Genomic DNA, 24,343 nt, shown 5'->3' with positions numbered 1-24,343 from the left:
CTACTACTACTTTTTTATTTATACCCCGCCCTCCCCAGCCAGAGCCAGGCTCAGGGCAGCTAACACCAGTAAAATTACAATAAAAACATAATGGGGGGATTTAAAATACAGATTAAAAATACAATTTAAAATGCAGCCTCATTTTAAGAGTAGCCCATAGATCAAAACCATAAGGGGAGGGAAACATAAGGGTCAGACTGAGTCCAAACCAAAGGCCAGGCGGAACAGGCCCTGCGGAAAGATGTCAAGTTCCGCAGGGCCCTTGTCTCTTGTGACAGTGTTCCACCAAGTTGGGGCCAGTACTGAAAAGGTCCTGGCCTTAGCTGAGACCAATCTAACCACCTTGCAAGTTGGGACCTCCAAAGTGTTGTCATTTGTGGACCTTAAGGTCCTCTGCAGGGCATACCGGGAGAGGCGGTCCCATAGGTACGTGGGTCCTATAGCTCTGCCTCAGTCTCAGAAGAACAGCTCCCCATGAACATTTCTATCACATCCACAGTGTAGACTAAGCCGGTGCCTGAAAACCTGGACATGGTATGGGGTGGAAGGTTCGCAGGCTATGAAGGACTTGCTCACAAATTTATTGACACCTGCACAATTTATGATATCTAGGAAGTGGAAGGGGCAAGCAGAATATCAAATGGAAGAATGGTATAGAGAGGTGTGGGATATAGCTATTAATGATAAATTAACATGTGCCATTAAGGCAAGATAGAGACCATGCAGGAGAAATAGTTTCGAAGAGATATGGAAAGTTTTTGTGGAATTTGTACTGTTAAAACGGAAAGGGGTCAAACCACTGCAAGAAGTGTTAACATTTTGGGAGGTTGGATAGTTACAATGGAATGGTCTTGGTGGTTGGGTGCACATTTTTATTCTTATTTATATATATATATCAATAATGTTTTTAAAAACAAAACCTGGACGTGGTAAGTCAGCAGAGCTGTTATGTCAAGGAGATGTGGCAAAATGCAGCATAAGCTCTAGCAGCCTATGCAAGGCCTCAAATCACCTCAGTTCTTGTTTGAAATAACACCTCCCATAGTTCATTCAGCAGGGGGCACTGGAAACTCCTGTTTATTTCTCCTACTTTTCCCCGAGCCACAATCCCAGTAAGCTGAACATTTATAGGAAATGGGGGTGGGCGGGGCTCTTTTACACTCATTCAGATGTATGTCTGGACAATTCTATAGTCCAGGACACCCCAATTACCAGAAATGTCTGAAAATGTGGCAGCTGTGTGTCTCTAGGGCATCCCTGTAGGATAAATATATTTCTGGACCATGCAAACAGTTGTTTGCTTTCTCCCCCTAGAAATGGGGGGCACAAGGTAAATACTAGTAGGCCACCCAGAAAGCTGAAATTTGCTACACTCATAGCCCAAGGTACACTGATTATGACAGAAGTTGGAAACGGGACATTTTTTTACTGAACTTGGAGCATGTAGTTTATCTCATAAAAGAGACCAGTGTTTCTGCACAGAGCAAATGAACCTGTGCATTAGGCTGAATTTTGGTGTGTTGGAATTCAGCATTCTTGTTTAATATGGATTTGTGGGAGGGTGATACTCCCTTTTGCATCCAGGAACATGTATCTACAGATATTATTTATGTGTGTTTTTAGGATTATATGTGTATGGCAATTCACTTATTTACGAACACACACACACACACACACACACACAGAGAGAGAGAGAGAGAGAGAGACAGACTCCTGAACGACAAATGCTGTATTCAGTGTATCTTATGCAGTGCTGGCCTGAGACACCTTCCTGCCTGAAGTGAGGTCCCAATGACACTCTCCCCTTCTGCTATGACCCATGTTTTTAAAAGGCTTGTTGTGCCAGATCTTGTTCCTCCCTTCATTGACTCAGCTGCCCTCATTGTGCCCCTTGAAGCTGGCCCTGCAAAAGCAGAGATCATCACAGAAATATGACCAATGTTCCTAATATTTTCCCCATCCTCCTCATTCTAGAACCCCTGGACAGTTAAGTCCAGTCAAAGGCGACTATGGGGTTGTGGTGCTCATCTCACTTTCAGGCTGAGGGAGTCGGCATTTGTTTTGTGGGTCATGTGGCCAGCATGACTAAACTGCTTCTGGTGCAATGGAACACCATGATAGAAACCAGAGAGGAGCATTACGAGTGCCATAGCACACAGAAATGCTGTTTACCTTCCTGCCCCAGCGATACCTATTTATCTACTTGTGCTGGTGTGCTTTCGAACTGCTAGGTTGGCAGGAGCTGGGACAGAGGAAAGGGAGCTCACCCCGTCGTGGGGATTCAAACTGCCAACCTTCTGATCGGCAAGCCCAAGAGGCTCAGTGGTTTAGACCACAGCACCACCTGCATCTTACAACTAGCACTGTGATGCCCAGTGTTGAACTCCAAATGACATCTGTGATCAAATCTCCCATTTCTTTGATTTCTTTCTTTTGATAAAACCAAGCTACAGATTATCCTGATTCATATCAGGACCCCAGTTAACCCTTTCCCCTGTGCCATTTCCCCCATCACACCCACCCCTACACCAGTAGGTTTCCCCCAGCAAGGCAAATAGCAATGGGGGGGGTCATTTTCATTGAGAAAACTGCAGGGGGAAAGGGTTAAAGGAGCCAGCGTGGTGTAGTGGTTAAGAGCAGTAGACTTGTAATCTGGTGAACCGGGTTCGCTTCCCCGCTCCTCCACATGCAGCTGCTGGGTGACCTTGGGCTAGTCACACTTCTCTGAAGTCTCAGTCTCACTCACCTCACAGAGTGTTTGTTGTGGGGGGCGAAGGGAAAGGAGATTGTTAGCCGCTTTGAGACTCCTTAAGGGCAGTGAAAGGCGGGATATCAAGTCCAAACTCTTCCTCTGTCGTAGCAGTCCCAGTCCAAATCCCCTCCCTGCAGCTACTTTTTGTGTGTGTGTTTTTTTGGGGGGGGAGGGGAATTAAAGAGCTGGAAGATATGATTACAGCTCTCTAACATTTCATCTAATCCGACTATCAGTTTATTGAAAGAAGGTAAGCTGATCTCCATTTTGCCAGTTACTTAAATCAACACACATATGTGTGCACAGACATATTATTTTTTTTGCTGACAGGCAGATGTTTTTGGCTAGTATAGGAAATCGACTTGGGTTTCTTTATACCTTTGCCGTGAGCCAAACCTATGCATGAGGTAAACATGTGTGAGAAACTGTTGCAAAGTTTCAACTAACTAGACAATATGAGTACAGTCATACCTCGGGTTAAATATGCTTCGAGTTGAGCGCGTTCGAGTTGCGCTCCTTGGCAACCCGGAAGTAACGGAGCGCGTTACTTCCGGGTTTCGCTGCTTGCACATGTGCAGACACTCAAATTGACGTCACGCGCACGCGCAGAAGCGGTGAAAAGCGACGCGCGCATGCGCAGATGCACCGTCGCTAGTTACGTTTACCTCTAGCTGCGAACGGGGCCCCGGAACGGATCCCGTTCGTATCTAGAGGTACCACTGTATACCTTAACCATTTCAGAATACAGTGGTACCTCGGTTAACATGCACTTCAGGTTACATACACTTCAGATTACAGCCTCCGCTAACCCAGAAATAGTACCTCGAGTTAAGAACTTTGCTTCAAGATGACAACAGAAATCGTGCTCCAGTGGCGCGGCAGCCGCAGGAGACCCCATTAGCTAAAGTGGTGCTTCAGGTTAAGAACAGTTTCAGGTTAAGAACGGACCTCCGGAATGAATTAAGTACCATACTTAACCCGAGGTACCACTGTATACTTAATGTTCCCTGTTTTCAGAAGAGATGTACTGCATGTTTGGATTTTTCTAAAATTTTGAATGCCTTGGACCATCTTCTGAAAGGAATACTCTACAATTTGGATACACTCATGGGAGAGGGGGGGTCAGTGAGACTGTTAGTTGCTCCCAATTTTCTCTTTCACTTCCCTTCCCCACCTCTCTCTCTCTCTCTCTCTCTCTCTCTCTCTCTCCCTCCCTCCCTCACACACACACACCTTTAATCAAAATGGTAGGATGCTGTGAATTGAGAAGAATATTGCGGTTAGGGAGAAGTGGGCAGGGGGAGTTTCAAATACTTTCTAATCATTCACAACAGTCCTAATGGAAGTATAAGCTTCTCTTGGAGCTGCATGGTTTTAATTTTGCTTCATATAAAGAGGCAAACATATTTACCAGATGGAGCCCCCTTATCCCAAAGTTGCTTTTCAAACCTTTGGATAAATTACTGCTCAACTTCAAAGCCGTCTGCTACAATTACGGCTCCGGCAATGTCATTTTTCAATAATAAAAAAGAGGTAGGTGCACACACAGGGTAGCATGTGAAATGATATAGTATTTAAAAAATATCGGAATGCATTTTGAAGCTGAAGCTTTCTGAACAAATGGCTCTAGTAAGCACCCCCCCTCCCTGACCAGACCAGATATCAGCTGGTGTAAATCCATATAACTCCACTAAATTCAGTGCAACTGTGCCATTTAACATCTGCAATAGATACGGTGCTTTGGATTGAACCAGAGATCTGCAATGTTGCCTTTCATGTTTCTCCCCTCCCCCACAATTTCTATCTGATTTTGCTGTGTTTTTTGGGGGGAGGGTTAATAAAAAAAAATCTACCTTTTCTCACAGATAAAAATAGCTGAATGCAAACAGTGGATGCAGTTTGGTCAAAGTTAAATACGTTCAAATATAAGACAAACTTTCAGAGCTAACTGCTTTGCTGTATATGTTCAAGTAGCTCACTGTCTACTGAGTTCAGTGGGCCTTCGGTAAGTAGGAATAGAACTGCAGCCTGATATTTTTATTCTCTCTGGCCTGGGGTGGCTAGTTTTGCATGATTTTATACTTTGCAATTTCAGGACGAAAGCAGGGATGCCAGACCCATCTCTCACAATTGGATTGCTGCCCATTGCTCTGGCTACTGGTTTGTTTCTGGGCACCATTCAAAGTACTGGTACTTTTACTTTTTAAGTTCTAAATTGCATTGGGACTGGATTACTTAAAAGGGTCACTTTTCACCACACGAGCCTGCCTGAATATTCATGTTTGACATCTGCGACTCTCTTCCAGGCGCCCCACAGCAAAGTTAGAAGAAGAAGAGGAGGAGGAGGAGGAGGAGGAGGAGGAGGAGTTTGGATTTGATATCCTGCTTTAACACTCCGCTTAAGGAGTCTCAAAGCAGCTAACATTCTCCTTTCCCTTCCTCCCCCACAACAGACACTCTGTGAGGTGTGTGGGGCTGAGAGACTTCGGAGAAGTGTGACTAGCCCAAGGTCACCCAGCAGCTGCATGTGGAGGAGCGGGGAAGCGAACCCGGTTCACCAGATTACGAGTCCACCGCTCTTAAACACTACACCACACTGGCTCTCTTAGGTAACAATTATTGACTAGTTAGGTAACAGTGGTTGACTAGTGACCAGGGAGATGGGCTTTTCAGTTATGACACCCTGCTTATGAAATGCCCATCCCTGGAAGACTTGCCTGGAACCAACTAAGATGTCATTTCAGCAGAAGGTGCTGAAAGCTTTTATTTGCCGAAAGCTTTTATTTGCCAAAGCTTCTAACTGGTTAAATTGCTGTATCGTATTGATCCTAAACCTCTTCTGCCTTGTGGAATATCTTTGAGGGAAGTGAAGGCTAAGCAGTAAACCCTACACAAATCCAGACTGGAGTCCTTAAGGCGGTTGGAGGGTGGGTGCCTTGTATGTTTCCTTCTGGCAACTCCTGCAGCCAAGCTGGTGGCAACCATATTATTCTGCTTTCCTTCGGACCAAATCAGTGAGGCTGAAAACAGGGCAGCCAGGGATCTCCATACACGCTGCCCAGGCTTTCACCCACAGAGGCACATGCCGTCGTCTCAAGAGACAGATGGGTGCCAACAACCAGTAGGTGAATATGCAACAACAAAACCCCTAACAATCTGAACAAAATATATAACTTTTTATGGATTTAGAGGGCCCTCATAATTTTTGGCTTTACATGGCTGTTACCTTAGCATGTGCATAAGTCTGACACTACTAGGTAAGGTAAAGGGACCCCTGACCATTAGGTCCAGTCGTGACCGACTCTGGGGTTGCGGCGCTCATCTCACTTTATTGGCCAAGGGAGCCAGCGTACAGCTTCAGGGTCATGTGGCCAGCATGACTAAGCCGCTTCTTGAGAAACCAGAGCAGCACATGGAAATGCCATTTACCTTCCCACCGGAGCGGTACCTATTTATCTATTTGCACTTTGACGTGCTTTCGAACTGCTAGGTTGGCAGGAGCAGGGACTGAGCAACGGGAGCTCACCCCGTTGCAGGGATTCGAACCGCCGACCTTCTGATCGGCAAGTCCTAGGCTCTGTGGTTTAACCCACAGCGCTACCTGCGTCCCGTCTACTAAGGAAGAGGCAAATGACAGGCGGTGCCATTCCCTGGACTGGTTGTAAGTAAGAAGGCAGAGGCTGGAAAAGGGCAGGGTGAGGTTGGCAGGACAGTAAAGAAAATGCCTAGAATAAAGTTTAAAAGTCACCTGCTGAAATCTTTGGGGTTTCGGGAAGCTTTTAATGTTTGATGTATTACAGTATTTTAATATTCTTTTGGAAGCCGCCCAGAGTGGCTGGGGAGGCCCGGCCAGATGGGCGGGGTATAAATAATAAATTATTATTATTATTATTATTATTATTATTATTATTATTATTATTATTATTATTAAATTGTACCCTGGGTTTGTATATTCTTGAAACACTGAATTAGCTAGTTGATTGCAGAGGGGAAGTGGGAAGGAATCCCATGTATCACTGTTGCTATTTTTCATAGCAATGCAGATAATGGAGGACTATGATATGCATGTGTGAATTGGCTCCCATACATTTTTTGAAAGGATATCTTTGGCCACTGTCAAGAAGTTGAGATGTTAGCTACATCGCCTCACCAGACAACTCATTATCACCCCATGGCCACATGTCTCGGAAGAAATCAAAACAACAGCACTGAATGGAAATAAGACAACATTGGAAAAGTCTATTTTGACTAGCTTGGTGGAAAAGTCAGGATGCTGTGACCCACCTCACATGTGTCGCATCATGAAAGACAATTGCACCAGTGCCTTTCTGCCCTGGGAGCTGTTTTTGCATTCCCCCCCTGATCTGGACCAATATTAACAACACCAGTAAAATCCCTAGAAACTATATAGGGGAATAATTAATTCCTTCTCTCCGCCTCTCTCCTCACTGCCTTAGGGAGCCATTGCAACAATCCCCATCCTCACTTCAGATCTATTTGAATAATTAACAGCCAACATGTTTCACATTAAAGAGAAGGGTAGAGACTGCCATGATTAAGAGGCCTGGGAACAAAAGACCAGAAATGAATGTGGCATATTGATGCCAGCCAGAACAAGTACCAAATATGCCTGCCTGCTATTGGAGAGGCATTTAGCTAGCTTGAAACTACCTGGACTTTTCTACCTGGCTTGAAATGAGTTGTCTAGAGAGAGACAAAACAATAAAACACTGAACTGGTGTTGTGAGCGATTCCTTGTTCCTTAATGGCCATGGGATGTCATCTTGTATAGTGAGACAAGTTGCTTCCTTGTATATTTATAGTAAAGCCTCACTTACCTAGAAGCTATGTAGTCTAATTCATCTCTTGTTCCATAAATGCCTTTCTCTAGTCCATGCTTTATGCACTGTATAAAAATTCATCGAAGTGAAATGAATTTTGGAAGATAACTTTCGATGGAATTCAAGTCAGCGTTCCAAAATGGGAGCAAATTAAGTGATCTTCCAAATTGTGTACAGATTGAAATGGATTGATTTTTAGCTGTGTGGATCTCTCCTTTGAGCGTGGCAGTGGTCTATCTGTGGCAATAAGCTTTGAGTTTCAGTCCAAAAATGAGCTGGGGGATCTGCACACCTGGGTCTGAATTTTCAAAATGTGGCCTAAAATTCTGCAAACCTTCCAGTATCTGTGCATCTGTGATCACTTTACAGAGTTTGTAACTGGTGCATATGTGTGTGTATTTATGTTCTACAACAGAGACAGGTAGGAGTTCACTCGGGTTCCCCAGTGGATCTTGGGCCAGTTTTGGTGGGCTGACATTGTTTACAATTGTAGTGGCATGGATGGCTCAACCGAACAGGTAGTAGTAAGCAGAAAACCCTTGAAAAGAACACAATGCCCCCTCCATCTGCATTAATTCTCCCCTAGCATAGCCTGAGTTCTGACTGCTGGCATATCCTTCAACATAGCAGCATTGACACCATCTTTGTATATGCATAGCTTATGCAAAGATGGCGGTGAAGCTGTAAATTTGTTGCCACCATTGTAGCTGAGGAATATTCCAGCGGCAGATGACAGACAATAGCAAGGCTTGGAGTATAGGGCTCTGCAGTCTGATAAGACCTGTTATACAAAATGATTTCAGGTGGCAATTAAGGTTCTGGGGTTGAGGGCATTACCTTACCTGTAGCACAGTTTGGCTCGGCATAGGGCCTGTAGCAATCGCACTGATAGCTCAGCCACAAGTTGATGCAGCGCCCCTTGTTTTGACAAGGGTGGTGTTCGCACCAATCCTTTTTGGTGCAGCCTGCCTTGACATTTAAAGATGAATCAGATGACATGTTCTCTGGGATTATAATGTTCAAGTCTATTTCAATGTCCTGAAGACAGCCTACAAACGAAGGTGCAGAATGCATATTATAGATGTTTAGTAGAGAGTCATCGCTCCTGTTCCCCACTGGCAAACCACCCAAAAAAGTGCTCTGAAAAGTAAACATTGGCTGATCGCTATCTATGGTGGCAGTAGCTTTACTGAGACATGGCTCTATACAAGAGCTGTCGAGTAACTTAAGAGTAACTGCTCTTGCTATGGTTACCTCCACTGAATGCCATTCGCCATCACTGACATTCTGTGCTATATGCAAAAAGGCCTTTGACTGGTTATTATTGACTTGCATGGATAAGTGTAAGTAGCCATTCAGTAACTCCAACTTCACAAATGTGCTTTTGTCCCCTCGGTGGAATAGAAAAGTTGTTGGCTGAATAGTCAGAAACCTAAGGTTTATGTTATAGAAACCATCCTGGACAGGCGTTGTGATACTGTTAACCCGAAGGAACCCATTTCCCTGAAAAGACAATGTGGTCATTGTTTCACAGTGTACTCCGGTATATCCATTTGAACATATGCAGCTAAATCTGTGTTGTCCGTCCGTAAAGTGAGGAACACACAGCCCCCCATTTTGGCATTTATGTTGAACACATCCGAGGAGGACTTCTGTGCAGTTCCAGCCGCCATAATATATGCCCTCCTCCTCTCCGGTTAGGCAATGACAAGTATAATTCCCAAGATAATTCTCACAGGTCCCTCCATTTTGGCAAGGGTTCATGTGACATTCATCAATGTCTTCTTCACAGTGGATGCCTGCGAGAAAGCAGAAAGGAAGAATGAAGGCCTTGATCCTATAGAGCAGGTTAGGCTTAAAGTTGGGGTACTTCCAGGTAGAGACTTAAGACTGTAAATGGGTCACTGAGATCTCTCAAATGGGTCATTGCCAAGTTTATTTTTTTAACTTACTGGAGTAAAATACAGGCTGGCACTTTGACTATGGCATCTGGTGAGTGCTGAAAAAACCCCTGAATGCACGAGGAGCACTCATCTCACAATACACACCTGTCTGGAAGCATCCTTTTATCTCTCAAAAACAGAAACATAATAAACCATGTGGCACAAAATATACGTTTTTGTCCCCCAAGTATGGCTGAGTTTGTTGATGGCTGGGGGGGCGGGGAGGGGAAGGAGATACCTAAACTGTCCTTGCTGTATCTATCTGTCTACTCCCATTTGGACTTCTTAGATCCAATTTAAACAAGATGGTGTACATATAGAGAAAACACTGCCCACGTGTTCAGTCACATTTTATATCAGTGCTTATGTGCATATTAAATACCCTAGGGATCTGTGGCTGGCATACTCACACTGCAACTTTTGTAGCTGAGGATCTGATTAAAATGTGAAGCCAACCACATGGAATACTGGCAAATCAGTTTCAGCAGTTGGACCGTAGTAAGTCAAGATCCCACTTTGGAAAACTCTCTCATAGTTGGTGTGAACTGGCTAAAGTCTCTGGCTATAGCTTTCGAGGCAGGTGCATTCTGGGGCTGATTTCCCACTTTCCTGCCTCTTGTCTAGTCCCTTGCCCTGGAGGACAGCAGTGCAAAACAGCTGCAAAGTATTTCCAAGTCAGGAAGGAAACATTATTTCCCCCAATTTGTATTCATTTCCCACAGGTGCAAATGACTTGCTTGAGCTGCAAGGCAGCAATGAATGGTGCCGGCTATGTTAAAAATATTAACATCATGTGTTTTATATATAGAGAGGGGAGGGGGAGAGAGAGATATGGAAAATAGTTCCAGGAAAACATTTGTTTGTAAATTCAATACATTTCCACCTTTAAATTAAGTGACACGCTTTATAATTAGTAGAAGCAACATAATGTGCTATGGAGCAAAATGCAGTTGTTAATGCAAAGTGAATCTAAAGTAACAATGAGGTGAGATTTGTTTGCTATTTCTAAACAGCCTGAATGTAGAAAAATCCTTTAGAAACAAAAGCAAAGTACGACCACCAAATAGTAGATTCAATATGAACAGTATTGTCCTATTGCAATACAGAACACATTATTAACTTTAAAAAAACACAAAACCCAATTGAGGATGAATTCAGAACTTTTCTCTTGATTCTGAGTTGGGCTCTTTCCAAATCATCTCCCCTGATTATCTATCTTTCAGGTCTGCCAGGTTTCAAGGTGGCTTACAGAAGGTAGGCCACTCTATCCTGCAGCAGATGAACTCTATGGTGCCATCCCTGTATGGAGTTATGTGTCAGGCCCTATAAGACCGAACATAGGTGGTCGAGCGTCATATCGGTTTGGAAGCAAAATGAAGAACACATCAAATAAGGATTTAGTTTCTCAAGCGGCTCCTGAGGTAAAGACAAGTGTGTCAATTAAAAGAAAAGTGAAAAAGGCAGCCAAGATGTCGTGACAAGGGATGGCATCAGTCCATGCCTTGCAGCCCACACGAATTACTTGCATCTGTGGGAAATCAGAACAAAGTGGGTAAAATAGTGACTTACTTAACTGATTTCAATGGATCTTCTTGGAAAATGAATTGGTTAGATACCACACATGTATAAGACACAAGACCCTGTGAGCTTCCAGTATTTATTGAATATTGTGGGCATAGAAGTGAGAAAACAATAGTTGTTTTCTCTAGGCGTTTCCATAGTTCAGGTATGGCCAAACTTAGCCCTCCAGCTGTTTTGGGACTACAGTTCCCATCATCCCTGACCACTGGTCCTGTCAGCTAGGGATGATGGGAGTTGTAGTCCCAAAACAGCTGGAGGGCCAAGTTTGGCCAGCCTGCTCTAGTTGTTTTGTTTAGGCGGGGAATTCCTCTCTTTGCTACTACCTTCTTGAGGTTATTAATTACTTACTTAATTACTTAATTACTTAATTAATTAACAATCAATAACTTAATTATTACTTAATTATTTGGCATGCAGAGGATTTGCAAATAGTGCCCCAAGAGATATCATCATCATCCCTGCTGTGACATAAGTGGAAGTGCCTCATCCCTAGCTTGGTCCTAGCTCCTCTACAATGTTTCTTGAAACATTCCTGCTCTTATACTACATATCACTGCCTGAGCACTCTTGAAACCTCATTACAGATTGCCAAAACAGGGGTTCCAACTTGATCCCTGAACAGTGCTCCCTTGTATGTCTCCTGATGTCCCTTTAAACAGATATCAATACCGCTACATGATAAAAATGGGTTCAAGGTATAGAGGAAAACATTCCAGCAGACATCTGGGAGAAGTTACGGAACACAGCACACAAATTCTCTTTAAAGATGGCTATAATAGTTTTCCCAGTAGTGATGTATGGAAGTCAGAGCTGGACCATAAAGAAGGCTGATCGCCAAAGAATTGATGCTTTTGAATTATGGTGCTGGGGGAGACTCTTGAGAGTCCCATGGACTGCAAGAAGATCAAACCTATCCATTCTTAAGGAAATCAGCCCTGAGTGCTCACTGGAAGGACAGATCGTGAAGCTGAGGCTCCAATACTTTGGCCACCTCATGAGAAGAGAAGACCCTGATGTTGGGAAAGATGGAGGGCAGAAGGAGAAGGGGACGACAGAAGACGAGATGGTTGGATAGTGTTCTCGAAGCTACCAGCATGAGTGACCAAATTGTGGGAGGCAGTGGAAGACAGGAGTGCCTGGCGTGCTCTGGTCCATGGGGTCACGAAGAGTTGGACATGACTAAACGACTAAACAACAACTACAATAATAGACAATGATATACCGTATTTTTCTGTGTATAAGACTAGTCCCCCCCCTAAAAAATGATGTCAAAAATTTGGGGGCGTCTTATTCACGGGGTCATCTCCCCCCATTTTCTTAAATTGGAGTCCCCCCACGAAAATAGCTGTTTATTTGGCCGTCTTCCTATGTCGTGAAGGCTGAAATTTCAATTCAGTGGAGCAGGGTCAATATATTAACTGATATGCATGAAATTTCAGATATAGCTATATAATCCCTAGTTTAGGGAGATAAGACCTATGGAGCAGGATTTTTTTTTTAAAGAAAAGTTTTTTATGAACCGCCCTACTGCCCTACCCTCCACTGAGCTTCCCGGGTCCTGGAAAGTCAGCCTATGTGAAGAAAATGAGACCAGGCTGAGTAGATTAGATAATACAGAGCATGGTGAAATCATAATAAATAAAACCTCCCCTTTCAGCACTACTACAGGTTCCACATAATATTTGTACTGCATTGTTTACTGTGACAGCACTTGCACTTTGGAACTCCCCGCCTATTGCAACAAAGCACGTGCCTTTGCTAGACTCTTTTCGGACACCTGCTAAAAGCATCCTTCTTTCGGCAAGCATATCTAGATGCTGAGGAAGTTGAAGTACCGTATTTTTCGCACCATAGGACGCACTTTTTCCCCTCCAAAAATGAAGGGGAAATGTGTGTGCGTCCTATGGTGCGAATGCAGGCTTTCGCTGAAGCCTGGAGAGCGAGAGGCATCGGTGCACACCGACCCCTCTCGCTCTCCAGGCTTCAGGAAGCTATCTGCAAGCCTTGCAAGCCCGGCGGGAGGTCCCGACGGGCGCGCGAGGCTTGGGGCGGCAGCCTGTCACCCAAAGCACGGGGAGCCCCCCGAGGGCTCTCCGTGCTTCGGGCGAGTGTCTGCAAGCCTTGCGCGCCCAGCGGGAGGTCCCGACGGGCGCGCGAGGCTTGGGGCGGCAGCCTGCACCCGAAGCTTCGGGCGAGTGTCTGCAAGCCTTGCGCGCCCGGCGGGAGGTCCCGACGGGCGCGTGAGGCTTGGGGCGGCACCCTGTCGCCCGAAGCACGGGGAGGCCTCCGGAGGGCTCTCCGTGCTTGGGGCGACAGGCTGCAAGCCTTGCGCGCCCGGCGGGAGGTCCCGACGGGCGCGCGAGGCTTGGGGCGGCAGCCTGTCACCCGAAGCACGGGGAGCCCCCCGAGGGCTCTCCGTGCTTCGGGCGACAGGCTGCAAGCCTTGCGCGCCCGGCGGGAGGTCCCGACGGGCGCGCGAGGCTTGGGGCGGCAGCCTGTCACCCGAAGCACGGGGAGCCCCCCGAGGGCTCTCCGTGCTTCGGGCGAGTGTCTGCAAGCCTTGCGCGCCCGGCAGGAGGTCCCGACGGGCGCGCGAGGCTTGGGGCGGCAGCCTGTCACCCGAAGCTTCGGGCGACAGGCTGCAAGCCTTGCGCGCCCGGCGGGAGGTCCCGACGGGCGCGCGAGGCTCGGGGCGGCAGCCTGTCACCCGAAGCACGGGGAGCCCCCCGAGGGCTCTCCGTGCTTCGGGCGAGTGTCTGCAAGCCTTGCGCGCCCGGCGGGAGGTCCCCACGGGCGCGCGAGGCTTGGGGTGGCAGCCTGTCGCCCGAAGCACGGGGAGGCCTCCGGAGGGCTCTCCGTGCTTGGGGCGACAGGCTGCAAGCCTTGCGCGCCCGGCGGGAGGTCCCAACGGGCGCGCGAGGCTTGGGGCGGCAGCCTGTCACCCGAAGCACGGGGAGGCCTCCGGAGGGCTCTCCGTGCTTCGGGCGAGTGTCTGCAAGCCTTGCGCGCCCGGCGGGAGGTCCCGACGGGCGCGCGAGGCTTGGGGCGGCAGCCTGCACCCCGAAGCATGCGGAGCCCTCCGGAGGGCGCCCCGTGCTTCGGGCAGGTGTGCGCAAGGCTTGGGGCGGCAGCCGCGGCTGGGGGGAGAATAAATTTTTTTTATTCATTTCCCCCCCCAAAAAAACGAGGTGCGTCCTATGGGCCGGTGCGCCCTATAGAACGAAAAATACGGTAATTTTAATCTTAATATTTTAGCTTTTGTATGTTTTAAAGTAGGGTTGTTATTTTTTCTTGATTTTACTGCTGTGGCGTTTTTTTGTTTTTTGTTTTGGTAAACCACGTTGCAGGTTTTAAAAAAATAAATGTTATTAAATAAATAAACAATAAATATAAATAAAATAACACAAACCAAAACACAATCCATCCTGTAGATTTAAGTATCTGTCCATAGTCGCCTACTTGTTATCAGAGGCCCAGAATCCACATTCCTTTGTAAGAACATATGAAATAATGTAAATCCATTTTTGCAGGCAAGGTAAGGTAAAGGGACCCCTGACCATTAGGTCCAGTTGTGACCGACTCTGGGGTTGCGGCGCTCATCTCGCTTTAGTGGCCGAGGGAGCCGGCGTTTGTCCACAGACAGCTTCTGGGTCATGTGGCCAGCATGACTAAGCCGCTTCTGGTGAACCAGAGCAGCGCACAGAAACGCCATTTACCTTCCCGCCAGAGTGGTACCTATTTATCTACTTGCACTTTGACGTGCTTTTGAACTGCTAGGTGGGCAGGAGCTAGGACTGAGCAACGGGAGCTCACTCTGTCACAGGGATTCCCACAGCGCCACCTGCATCCAAAACACACACAAAACAATGTGTGTGTTGGGGTGACAAGAAATTTTCCACACTGGGTACCACCTGACCTTCCTACGCATCTGGGGGCACCTGGAGGGTCTGCTATACTTATCTATTTACGCCACTGTACACTCAGAAATTTAACTTCTAAAACCAGGCTGAGGAGTCTAAACCTCAATTGAAATAGATTTCTCTTAAGTGTCCAAATTCCAGCAAAAAATTAAATTAAATAGCACCCTTCAGATATGCCCTCAGACTAAATATAGCAGCAAAACAGTTGCAGTGCTTAATCAAGGTCAGGAATCAGAAAATGGGGAATGTCCTTAATACATCTGAACCATCGCAGGGTATGTGCATTTTAAAACTTTTGATTTTTCATCTAAAAGTAGCTTGTAGAGCTAATGAAGGGAATCTGTCTTACGTTCTCAGGCAGCGCCACCCAACCCTTTCTGTAATTAGCAGCTAATATTGCTTATTGTTGGCCTTCTGGGAAGCAAGGCCACTGTCACCCACGTTAACTGGATTAAGGAACATTTATAGAACTTCAGAGCCAGCCACTCAGAGACGCCCATATTTCAGTGGACTGAAAATTATTTGCATGCCAGCGAAGTGTGAGATGCGTCAAAAGTTAGGTGTGGAAAGGGAAGGGTTTCTCAGGCATTAATTGTTTTCAGCCAGCACAGGCATCTGCTAAACCAAATGTTCTGCATTTTGTTATTGTGGGGAGTGGGGGATCAAACCGCCCAAGCTTTTATTGATGTTTACAGTGAGCACAAGTTTCTGATTAAGTAAGTCTATGTCAGATGTTCTACTCCCTGTCTACAGAATTCAGTAGCTCTCTTCCTGTCCATTGTCATGGATACTTGAAAATGAGGCCAGGTATATCCATAGCTGTCAACTTTTCCCTTTTCTTGCGAGGAATCCTATTCGGAATAAGGGAATTTCCCATTAAAAAAGGGAAACGTTGACAGCTATGGGTATATCCCATTCCTATTTGCAGACCCTTTCCCTTTGATACTTCATATACTTAATTCTATGTTTTCGTATTGCCCAGCTGCAGCTAACTGGTGTTCATGAAAAATAACTGAGTATGCTATTCTGTGCCCACTTACCTGGGGGTAAGCCTCATTGAACTCAGTGAGACTTGCTTCCAAGTAGGTAAGCATAAGATTGCACTGTAAGCCGCCTTAAATGTGGCTCTGAATAGATTCACGGGCTTACAAAAGCAGTTAATCAGGCTGAACGCTATTCTGTGAACACTACTTTTTACGACTTCGCCAGACACGAAGCAACTGCTTGATATCGTTACTGACAGCAAACTTGGTTTAGGAAAAAAATCCCAAACATTTCTTTCTTCCCACAGTTTCCAAATATATTCTAATTATATTACACTGATATAATTAGAAATCTGATATTTAGGTGCAGGTAGGTAGCCGTGTTGATCTGCCGTAGTCGAAACAAAATAAAAAAATTCCTTCCAGTAGCACCTTAGAGACCAACTAAGTTTGTTATTTGTATGAGCTTTCATGTGCATGCACACTTCTTCAAGTATCTTCAGGTATCTGAAGAAGTGTGCATGCACATGAAAGTTCATACCAATAACAAACTTAGTTGGTCTCTAAGGTGCTACTGGAATGATTTTTTTTATGATATTTAGGTGGCGAGAGATGTAACAGCTAGATTTGAGTTGAGACAGAAAGAAAATAATAACCTGTGACCGCTACCATAGATAAGCAACACAAGTCTGTTGGTTTAGAAAAACATATACGTGAACAACATTTTCTTCCAACCCTGCTCAAAATACATTCTAATTATATTTTATTAGAAGCAATGTGATAGTCAAATTGTAAGCTTGACATCTAGGTCTGAGGAAAGACATTAGCTTAGAGGCTGAAAACAACCAACGCCACAACCAAAATTACCTGCGACCATTGTGATTAAAAGAGCCCAAGCTTGTATTGTAGCTGCAACCATTTTCCCCCACGGCAGACGTGGTCCTTATAGATGCATTGCATATTCCACAAGATAAGTTTGGGGTCTGAAGAGGAAGACTTGAGCAGGTGAATCTGGAAATGCGGTGCACTTGTCAGTTTAGCTTGGTAGTGTTTTTCCTCAACAAGCCAGATCAGCAGGGCTTAACCTAAGGCTCATTACGTGCTGACGCAATTGTTGCACACTATATATACTTTCTTAAGGAAATCAGCCCTGAGTGTTCACTGGAAGGACAGATCGTGAAGCTGAGGCGCCAATACTTTGGCCACCTCATGAGAAGAGAAGACTCCCTGGAAAAGACCCTGATGTTGGGAAAGATGGAGGGCACAAGGAGAAGGGGACGACAGAGGACGAGATGGTTGGGCAGTGTTCTCGAAGCTACAAACATTAGTTTGACCAAACTGCGGGAGGCAGTGGAAGACAGGAGTGCCTGGCGTGCTCTAGTCCATGGTGTCACGAAGAGTCGGACACGACTAAACGACTAAACAACAACAAATATATACTTAGGCTGCAATCCCAGACACACTAACCTGAAATTACATTCTGACAGAATTCATCAACTTCTAGGTTAATGTGTTTTTGATTGTGGTATTTGTGTAGTACTTTCCCCTGCCCACCAAACTGCCCACAACATCCAATACAATTCAGCTACAACAAAGGTTGACCTATTTAATTGCATACCCTCCAATATTTCCCTGATGAAAACAAGGACCTCCTATTCAACAGTAGTAGTAGTAGTAGTAGTAGTAGTAGTAGTAATAATAATAATAATAATAATAATAATTTTTATTATGGGTTGCCCTAGCCACTCTGGGCAGCTCCTAACATATTTAAAAACATAAGAAAGCATTAAACTTTAAAAAAAAAATCCCTATACAGGGCTCTTCTAAAGGTGTCTTCTAAAGGTTATACAGTGGTAGCTCTGAAGTCGAACGGAAGTCTGTTTGACTTCCAAAATGTTCGGAAACCAAGGCGCAGCTTCTGATTGGCTGCAGCTCCACTGTATATAAATTGTACAACTAAACAAACTGTTCTGTTTCAAAGGCGGCAACTACAGTTTGGAGAAAGGGATTGGTGAGTATGGCTTGAGCGTTTCGATTCTCAACCCCCCCCCCCCCCCCGTTTTAACACTGACTGCCTCATGCAAATAAGAAATAAATAAATGAGCTGCAGCAATTCTTTACCGCTCGGTATTTTCAAAAGGCTTCTTCATCCTGAGGCGCCACTCCATATCTTATTGAATAATCATGAAAATTCAAATTTTGCCACATCTGTGCTGCTAATTGTCAAGTGATAATTGCTCTTTGCTGAAAGGAGGAAATGCACCTTCATGAGAGAGGCTGAGAGGAAGCGGGTGAGTAAGGAAGTGGAGGCAGCCAGGCTAAAGTAATGGTAATTAACCCTCATGCTTCAGGGCATAAATCCATTGTCTGCTGAAAGGGTTGGAAAGGAATGTTCAGTCCACCCGAATGATCATCCTTTCCCCTTTTACTTCAGCTGGCGAATGGAAGGATCATCCAAGCCTTTTCCTTTCTTCTGTTCATTCCGAGGGCTGCTAGATTCTAAATTGAATAATCTAATCTGGTCCAGCAAACCTCATGATTGTATTAGTGCGGCTAAGGCCCCTCTTTGCCCTGCCTGCCAGAGGCAGCTACATTATTTTATTGTGCTTGCTGTAGCTGTTCCCTGTTTGTAGGCAACAGATCAACTTGCCTCATCACCACCACAAAGCAAACCGACAATTCAGAATTCCACAGCTCAACTCGCACTGTTTTCTTCTGCTGCTACTGCAATAGTCTCATTTTACTCCCCGGTCCCCATGTATGATAATCTTTCTCCCTCTCTGTTTTCCCCTTCTTGTTCTCTGTCTTTCCCTCTCACACACTTTCTTGTCCTCCTCATAGTAATACTGCCTTACACAACCGACGTGGTGCTGGTCTCCCCGGTGGAAGAAGAAGAAGAGTTTGGATTTGATATCCTGCCTTTCACTCCCTTTAAGGAGTCTCAAAGCGGCTAACATTCTCCTTTCCCTTCCTCCCCCACAACAAACACTCTGTGAGGTGAGTGGGGCTGAGAGACTTCAAAGAAGTGTGACTAGCCCAAGGTCACCCAGCAGCTGCATGTGGAGGAGCGGGGAATCGAACCCGGTTCCCCAGATTACAAGTCTACCACTCTTAACCACTACACCACACTGGCTCTCAACCAGTGGTGGAGCATATGCCCACACTGCCCAGGGCGGGCACGCTCCCAAGCGTGGCGTGGCATGGAGGGTGCCCTACAAGGCACAAGATAGCTGCCCAGGGGTCCGGAGTAGGGTGTGTGCCCTGCAGCTGGGGGCAGAGCGAACCACCCATGACAGACATTTGGCACGCTGCCTGCCCATGACTCCCAAGCCTCCCCAAGCTGTCAAAATGAAGGGGGAAGGGGGGAATGCCGCCGGCAAAGCAGTGCAACTCCCTCCCTTATCCCAACGGCTTGGGGTAGGCTTGGGAGTTGCGGGCAGGCGGCGCGCCGAATGTCACCCCTCTCAGTGAGGGCACCTGGGGTGAACCGCCCCCCATACCCCTTCCTACGCCCCTGGGTTGAACCTGCCCTATTTAGAAAGTTTCTATTCCAACCTTCTTTGTCACTAAGCTCAGGGTGGGTTATGTCATATATAGGAAATAGAAACAATGAAATGGAATTAGACCACATAACAATACAGTTAAAACACCATTTTAAAAAATCATTAAAAAGTCCAGACGATACAGTGGTACCTCGGGTTACATACGCTTCAGGTTACAGACTCCGCTAACCCAGAAATAGTACCTCAGGTTAAGAACTTTGCTTCAGGATGAGAACAGAAATCGTGCTCCGGCAGCGCGGCAGCAGCAGGAGGCTCCATTAGCTAAAGTGGTGCTTCAGGTTAAGAACAGTTTCAGGTTAAGAACGGACCTCCAGAACGAATGAAGTACTTAACCCGAGGTACCACTGTACTGCAAAAATAAAAATAAATCTCATAGGTTCATTGCATATAAATGCTTGAGAGAACAGGTACATTTTAAATTGACACCAGAAATAAAATATTGGTGACACCAACTGTACCTCCTAAAGAAAGATATTCCCCAACTGAGCCCAATTCCGTGTTCCTGCTAACTACCATTCTTGGCAGCAGAACATTGAGAAGAACATTGTAGCACATGGGCTGTCTGGATCCCAAGTTGTTTGGCACTGGTTGCTAGAGCAGAGACAATCCCTTCTACCCCAATTGCACAGTGCTGCTCCAACAACCACAGGTGCTGGTGCGCTGTAGGCAGGTTCATCTGCTTACCTCCTTTCAGAAATCATCAAAAGAGCAGGCGGTTTGACAGGACGAAGTTCCACTTGCACCCCAGAATACCGCTCACAGCCCCCGCCTATCATCTGATGAAACGCCTGTGGGGACATTCAGAATATTCATCCCCTCCTTCCCACTATTCCTGCACCAATCAATGAACCAGTGCTATTTTTCTAGAAAAAGAGGTGCCATAATTCACCATGAACATCTCTTTTGTTCTATTACATTGGCGCCCACCTGAGAGGTGCTGGAATTGAGTTCCAGCAAGTTCCAGCTGGAAAAAAAGCCCTGCTAGAAACATCTCTAGAACATTGCCTGGCACCCTGAGTTCCTTCAACCCGAGCCACATTTCTGATGTGGATGGACAACTGGCCACAGCAATAGAAGGACCCTCTGGGAGTGGGGAGACAAAGAGGGGGGGTTCCTTAGAAAGATGGAGAACATCTGGGATCCCAGACTTGCATGGCCAGGTGGGTGCCATGAGAACTATGTGCGCTCTCATCAGTCAGATCCTGTGCAAGACCTTGGGTGGGAATGCATACATACAGTGGGCCTGGAGGCCAGATCTCCATTGGGCTGTCTACCCCAAAGGCCTTTACCTCCGCTGACTAAGCTAGCAGGGAGGGTGGGAGAACAGGAGGAAAGGAGAGGGCCACAGAAAGCGCAGAAAGGAGAACATAGGTAAGGAGGAAAGAATGCAAAATTGAAAGTGGAGACTCGACTATCCGCAGGGGAAGGGCCTGTCGTGGGGAGTGGGACCACTGATTTGGACCCTGCCATGCGAAAGGCTGGGCTGGATGAATCCCTAGCCGGAATTAAGATTGCCGGAAGAAATATCAACAACCTCAGATATGCAGATGACACAACATTGATGGCAGAAAGTGAGGAGGAATTAAAGAACCTTTTAATGAGGGTGAAAGAGTAGAGCGCAAAATATGGTCTGAAGCTCAACATCAAAAAAACGAAGATCATGGCCACTGGTCCCATCACCTCCTGGCAAATAGAAGGGGAAGAAATGGAGGCAGTGAGAGATTTTACTTTCTTGGGCTCCGTGATCATTGCAGATGGTGACAGCAGCCACGAAATTAAAAGACGCCTGCTTCTTGGGAGAAAAGCAATGACAAACCTATACAGCACCTTAAAAAGCAGAGACATCACCTTGCCAACAAAGGCCCGTATAGTTAAAGCTATGGTTTTCCCAGTAGTGATGTATGGAAGTGAGAGCTGGACCATAAAGAAGGCTGATTGCCGAAGAATTGATGCTTTTGAATTATGGTGCTGGAGGAGACTCTTGAGAGTCCCATGGACTGCAAGAAGATCAAACCTCTCCATTCTGAAGGAAATCAGCCCTGAGTGCTCACTGGAAGGACAGATCCTGAAGCTGAGACTCCAATACTTTGGCCACCTCATGAGAAGAGAAGACTCCCTGGAAAAGACCCTGATGTTGGGAAAGATGGAGGGCACAAGGAGAAGGGGACGACAGAGGACGAGATGGTTGGACAGTGTTCTCGAAGCTACCAGCATGAGTTTGACCAAACTGCGGGAGGCAGTGGAAGACAGAAGTGCCTGGCGTGCTCTGGTCCAGGGGGTCACGAAGAGTCGGACACGACTAAACAACTAAACAAGAACAACATTGGGTTCAAGCCTCACTATGGCTTAGGAGCCCCACCACCTGTGCCCTGTGCGGCAGAAACACTTTCTTGCCATGTTCGGACATCTATCTGATTCTGTATTCCTGAGGATATAGTCTATATTACAAGCTGTACAAAGGTATGATATTAAGTGCTATTACCTTTCATCTGTTTTGAAAAGACTGGCCAAGGTCAAAATGTGTTGCTTTCCAAATGGTTGAGAGCACTGGATTAAATAAAATAAAATAAAAATATTGCAGTGGACTTGGCAAGCAAATTTGCTTTCCCTTCTTGACAACACTTAAGGGGTTTAAAAGCATGTTTGCTTCTTAGATGAATTCCATTACATGGAGGGCTTGGGCAACGTCCAATCTGCTATGAAAGGGGATTGTGCATCTTGTCGCTTGTTGGCTGCTTCTTGTTCATCCTAATTGAGATGGGCATGTACAGCCATTGTGCTGTCTAGTGTGAAACTGCTCCTGCCTTTAACTCTTGCCCAGGGAGATAGCAGCTGTGGGAAACAGTTCAGTGGCTTGCGAGAATTCCCTGTATCGCTAAAATGCAAACGCGTCTGTATAATATGTAAAAGTGACTGAGTTTGCATAGCCTCGTTGTCAGACCATGTTAAAACAGAGTCTTGGAGCCAGCAAGGTAGAAAGTGATAGTTTTAATAGGATGGGGCTAGTTGGAAGAGGAGGAGCACAGAAGAAAAGAAAGCCTGTGTGGCGTATATCTGTAACGCACCAATATCCAATCTAGAATAGCGCTTATGTCTAGTAGCTGTGTGCATAACATTTGCCTTTGCCTTTGTGTTTGTTTGTTTTCAAATTGGGTTGGGGTAGAGAAGGCTGGGGGACTGTCACCGTGCCCCATTTCTGAGAGACCTCCTGAAAATACCATCCATCAATACTGGAACCAGATGAATGGTGAGAACTGAAATTGGTGAGGCAGTGAAGAGGTTCACCAGAAGCAGGGTCAATTTGTTATTATTTAAACAAGAGGGTGGCACTGTGGGTTAAACCACAGAGCCTAGGACTTGCTGATCAGAAGGTTGGCAGTTCGAATCCCCGCAATGGGTGAGCTCCCATTGCTCTGTTCCTGCTCCTGCCAACCTAGTAGTTCAAAAGCACAGTGCAAGTAGATAAATAGGTACCACTCTGGCGGGAAGGTAAACGGTGTTTCTGTGCACTGCTCTGGTTTGCCAGAAGCGGCTTAGTCATGCTGGCCACATGACCCGGAAGCTGTACGCCGGCTCCCTCGGCCAATAAAGTGAGATGAGTGCCGCAACCCCAGAGTTGGCCACGACTGGACTTCATGGTCAGGGGTCCCTTTACCTTTAAACAAGAGGGACGCAGGTGGCACTGTGGTCTAAGCCACTGAGCCTCTTGGGCTTACCAACTGGAAGGTTGGCTGTTTGAATCCCCATGATGGACTGAGCTTCTGTTGCTCTGTTCCAATTCCTGCCAACCTAGCAAGCTCGAAAGCATGCCAGCGCAAGTAGATAAATAGGTACCACTGTGGTGGGAAGGTAAACGACATTTCTGTGTGCTCTGGTTTCTGTCACAGTGTTCCGTTGTGCCAGAAGTGGTTTAGTCATGCTGTCCACATGACCCAGAAAGCTGTCTGCAGACAAATGCCGGCTCCCTCAGAATGAAAGTGAGATGAGCGGCACAACTCCATAATCACAAAAATACGTAAAAACAAAAAAAAAAATCTTCTCTCCCCATCCTTCTCCCTTCCAAAGTTACTGTGGAGAGTTAATGCAGTCGTACAATTATTAGCATCTAACTGAATTCAATCTAGTGAGAGAGAACCATAGAACTGCAGAATTGGAAGGGGCTGTGGGGGTCCTCTAGTTCAACCCTCTTCAATGCAGAAATCTTTTGCCCAGTGTGGTGCTGAAACCCACAGCTCTCATGCTGCACCAACTGAGCTATTCATAGGTTAGGCCACAGTAGGCTAGGCTGCTTCCCTGTCCTTTTCCTGCACACCCTCAAAATCTGAGGGTTCCCAGATGCCTTCATGACACGGCACAAGCCCCAAGTCACTTCTGAGGTCTGGTTGGCTAGTGCTACTGATCAGGTGAAAGGACGTAAAAGGAGGAATGGAAGAGCAAAGGAGTTCTGCAGCTCTACTTAAAACTTTTGCCACATGTATGTGGGAATTGCTGCTTTTCTTTTTTTTAATGCCATGTCCCTCAGCCCCTTCGCTGGGAATTGGAAATGCTCTCATAGCGATATTTTGTGACCGGCTGTGATGCACAGGTAGCTGGCTGGCTGCAACAAGGGACGAAGAGAAAAAACTCCAGGAAGCCTCTCAGAACAGACGTAATTGAGGAATAATAAAATGATAGCCATTAGGTGGCAGCAAGAAGTCCTCTTCTGCAGAGTTCTCTTTGGCGATCACTCATAGCCGAGTAAGATTGTCTTCCATAAACAC

General features: G+C 46.1%; 1 protein-coding gene and 1 long non-coding RNA gene across 2 annotated transcripts in view; both read right to left on the bottom strand.

Annotated features, from left to right (window-relative positions):
- LOC128415374 (uncharacterized) overlaps positions 1-24,343 on the bottom strand; it is a 207,592-nt gene that overhangs the window by 92,818 nt on the left and 90,431 nt on the right. The gene's annotated exons all lie outside the window — the stretch shown is intronic.
- CRB1 (crumbs cell polarity complex component 1) overlaps positions 1-24,343 on the bottom strand; it is a 153,737-nt gene that overhangs the window by 45,422 nt on the left and 83,972 nt on the right. Inside the window, exon 6 of the mRNA XM_053391485.1 lies at positions 8,436-9,392. Within this exon, the coding sequence (XP_053247460.1) occupies positions 8,436-9,392 (957 nt within the window). The remainder of the gene's footprint in view (positions 1-8,435; positions 9,393-24,343) is intronic.

The sequence above is a fragment of the Podarcis raffonei genome, chromosome 6, assembly GCF_027172205.1.
Source record: "Podarcis raffonei isolate rPodRaf1 chromosome 6, rPodRaf1.pri, whole genome shotgun sequence".
In the NCBI taxonomy this organism is placed as follows: Eukaryota; Metazoa; Chordata; class Lepidosauria; order Squamata; family Lacertidae; genus Podarcis; species Podarcis raffonei.
Note: the sequence above shows the minus strand (reverse complement) of the source record. Positions and strands in the feature narration are given on the sequence as shown.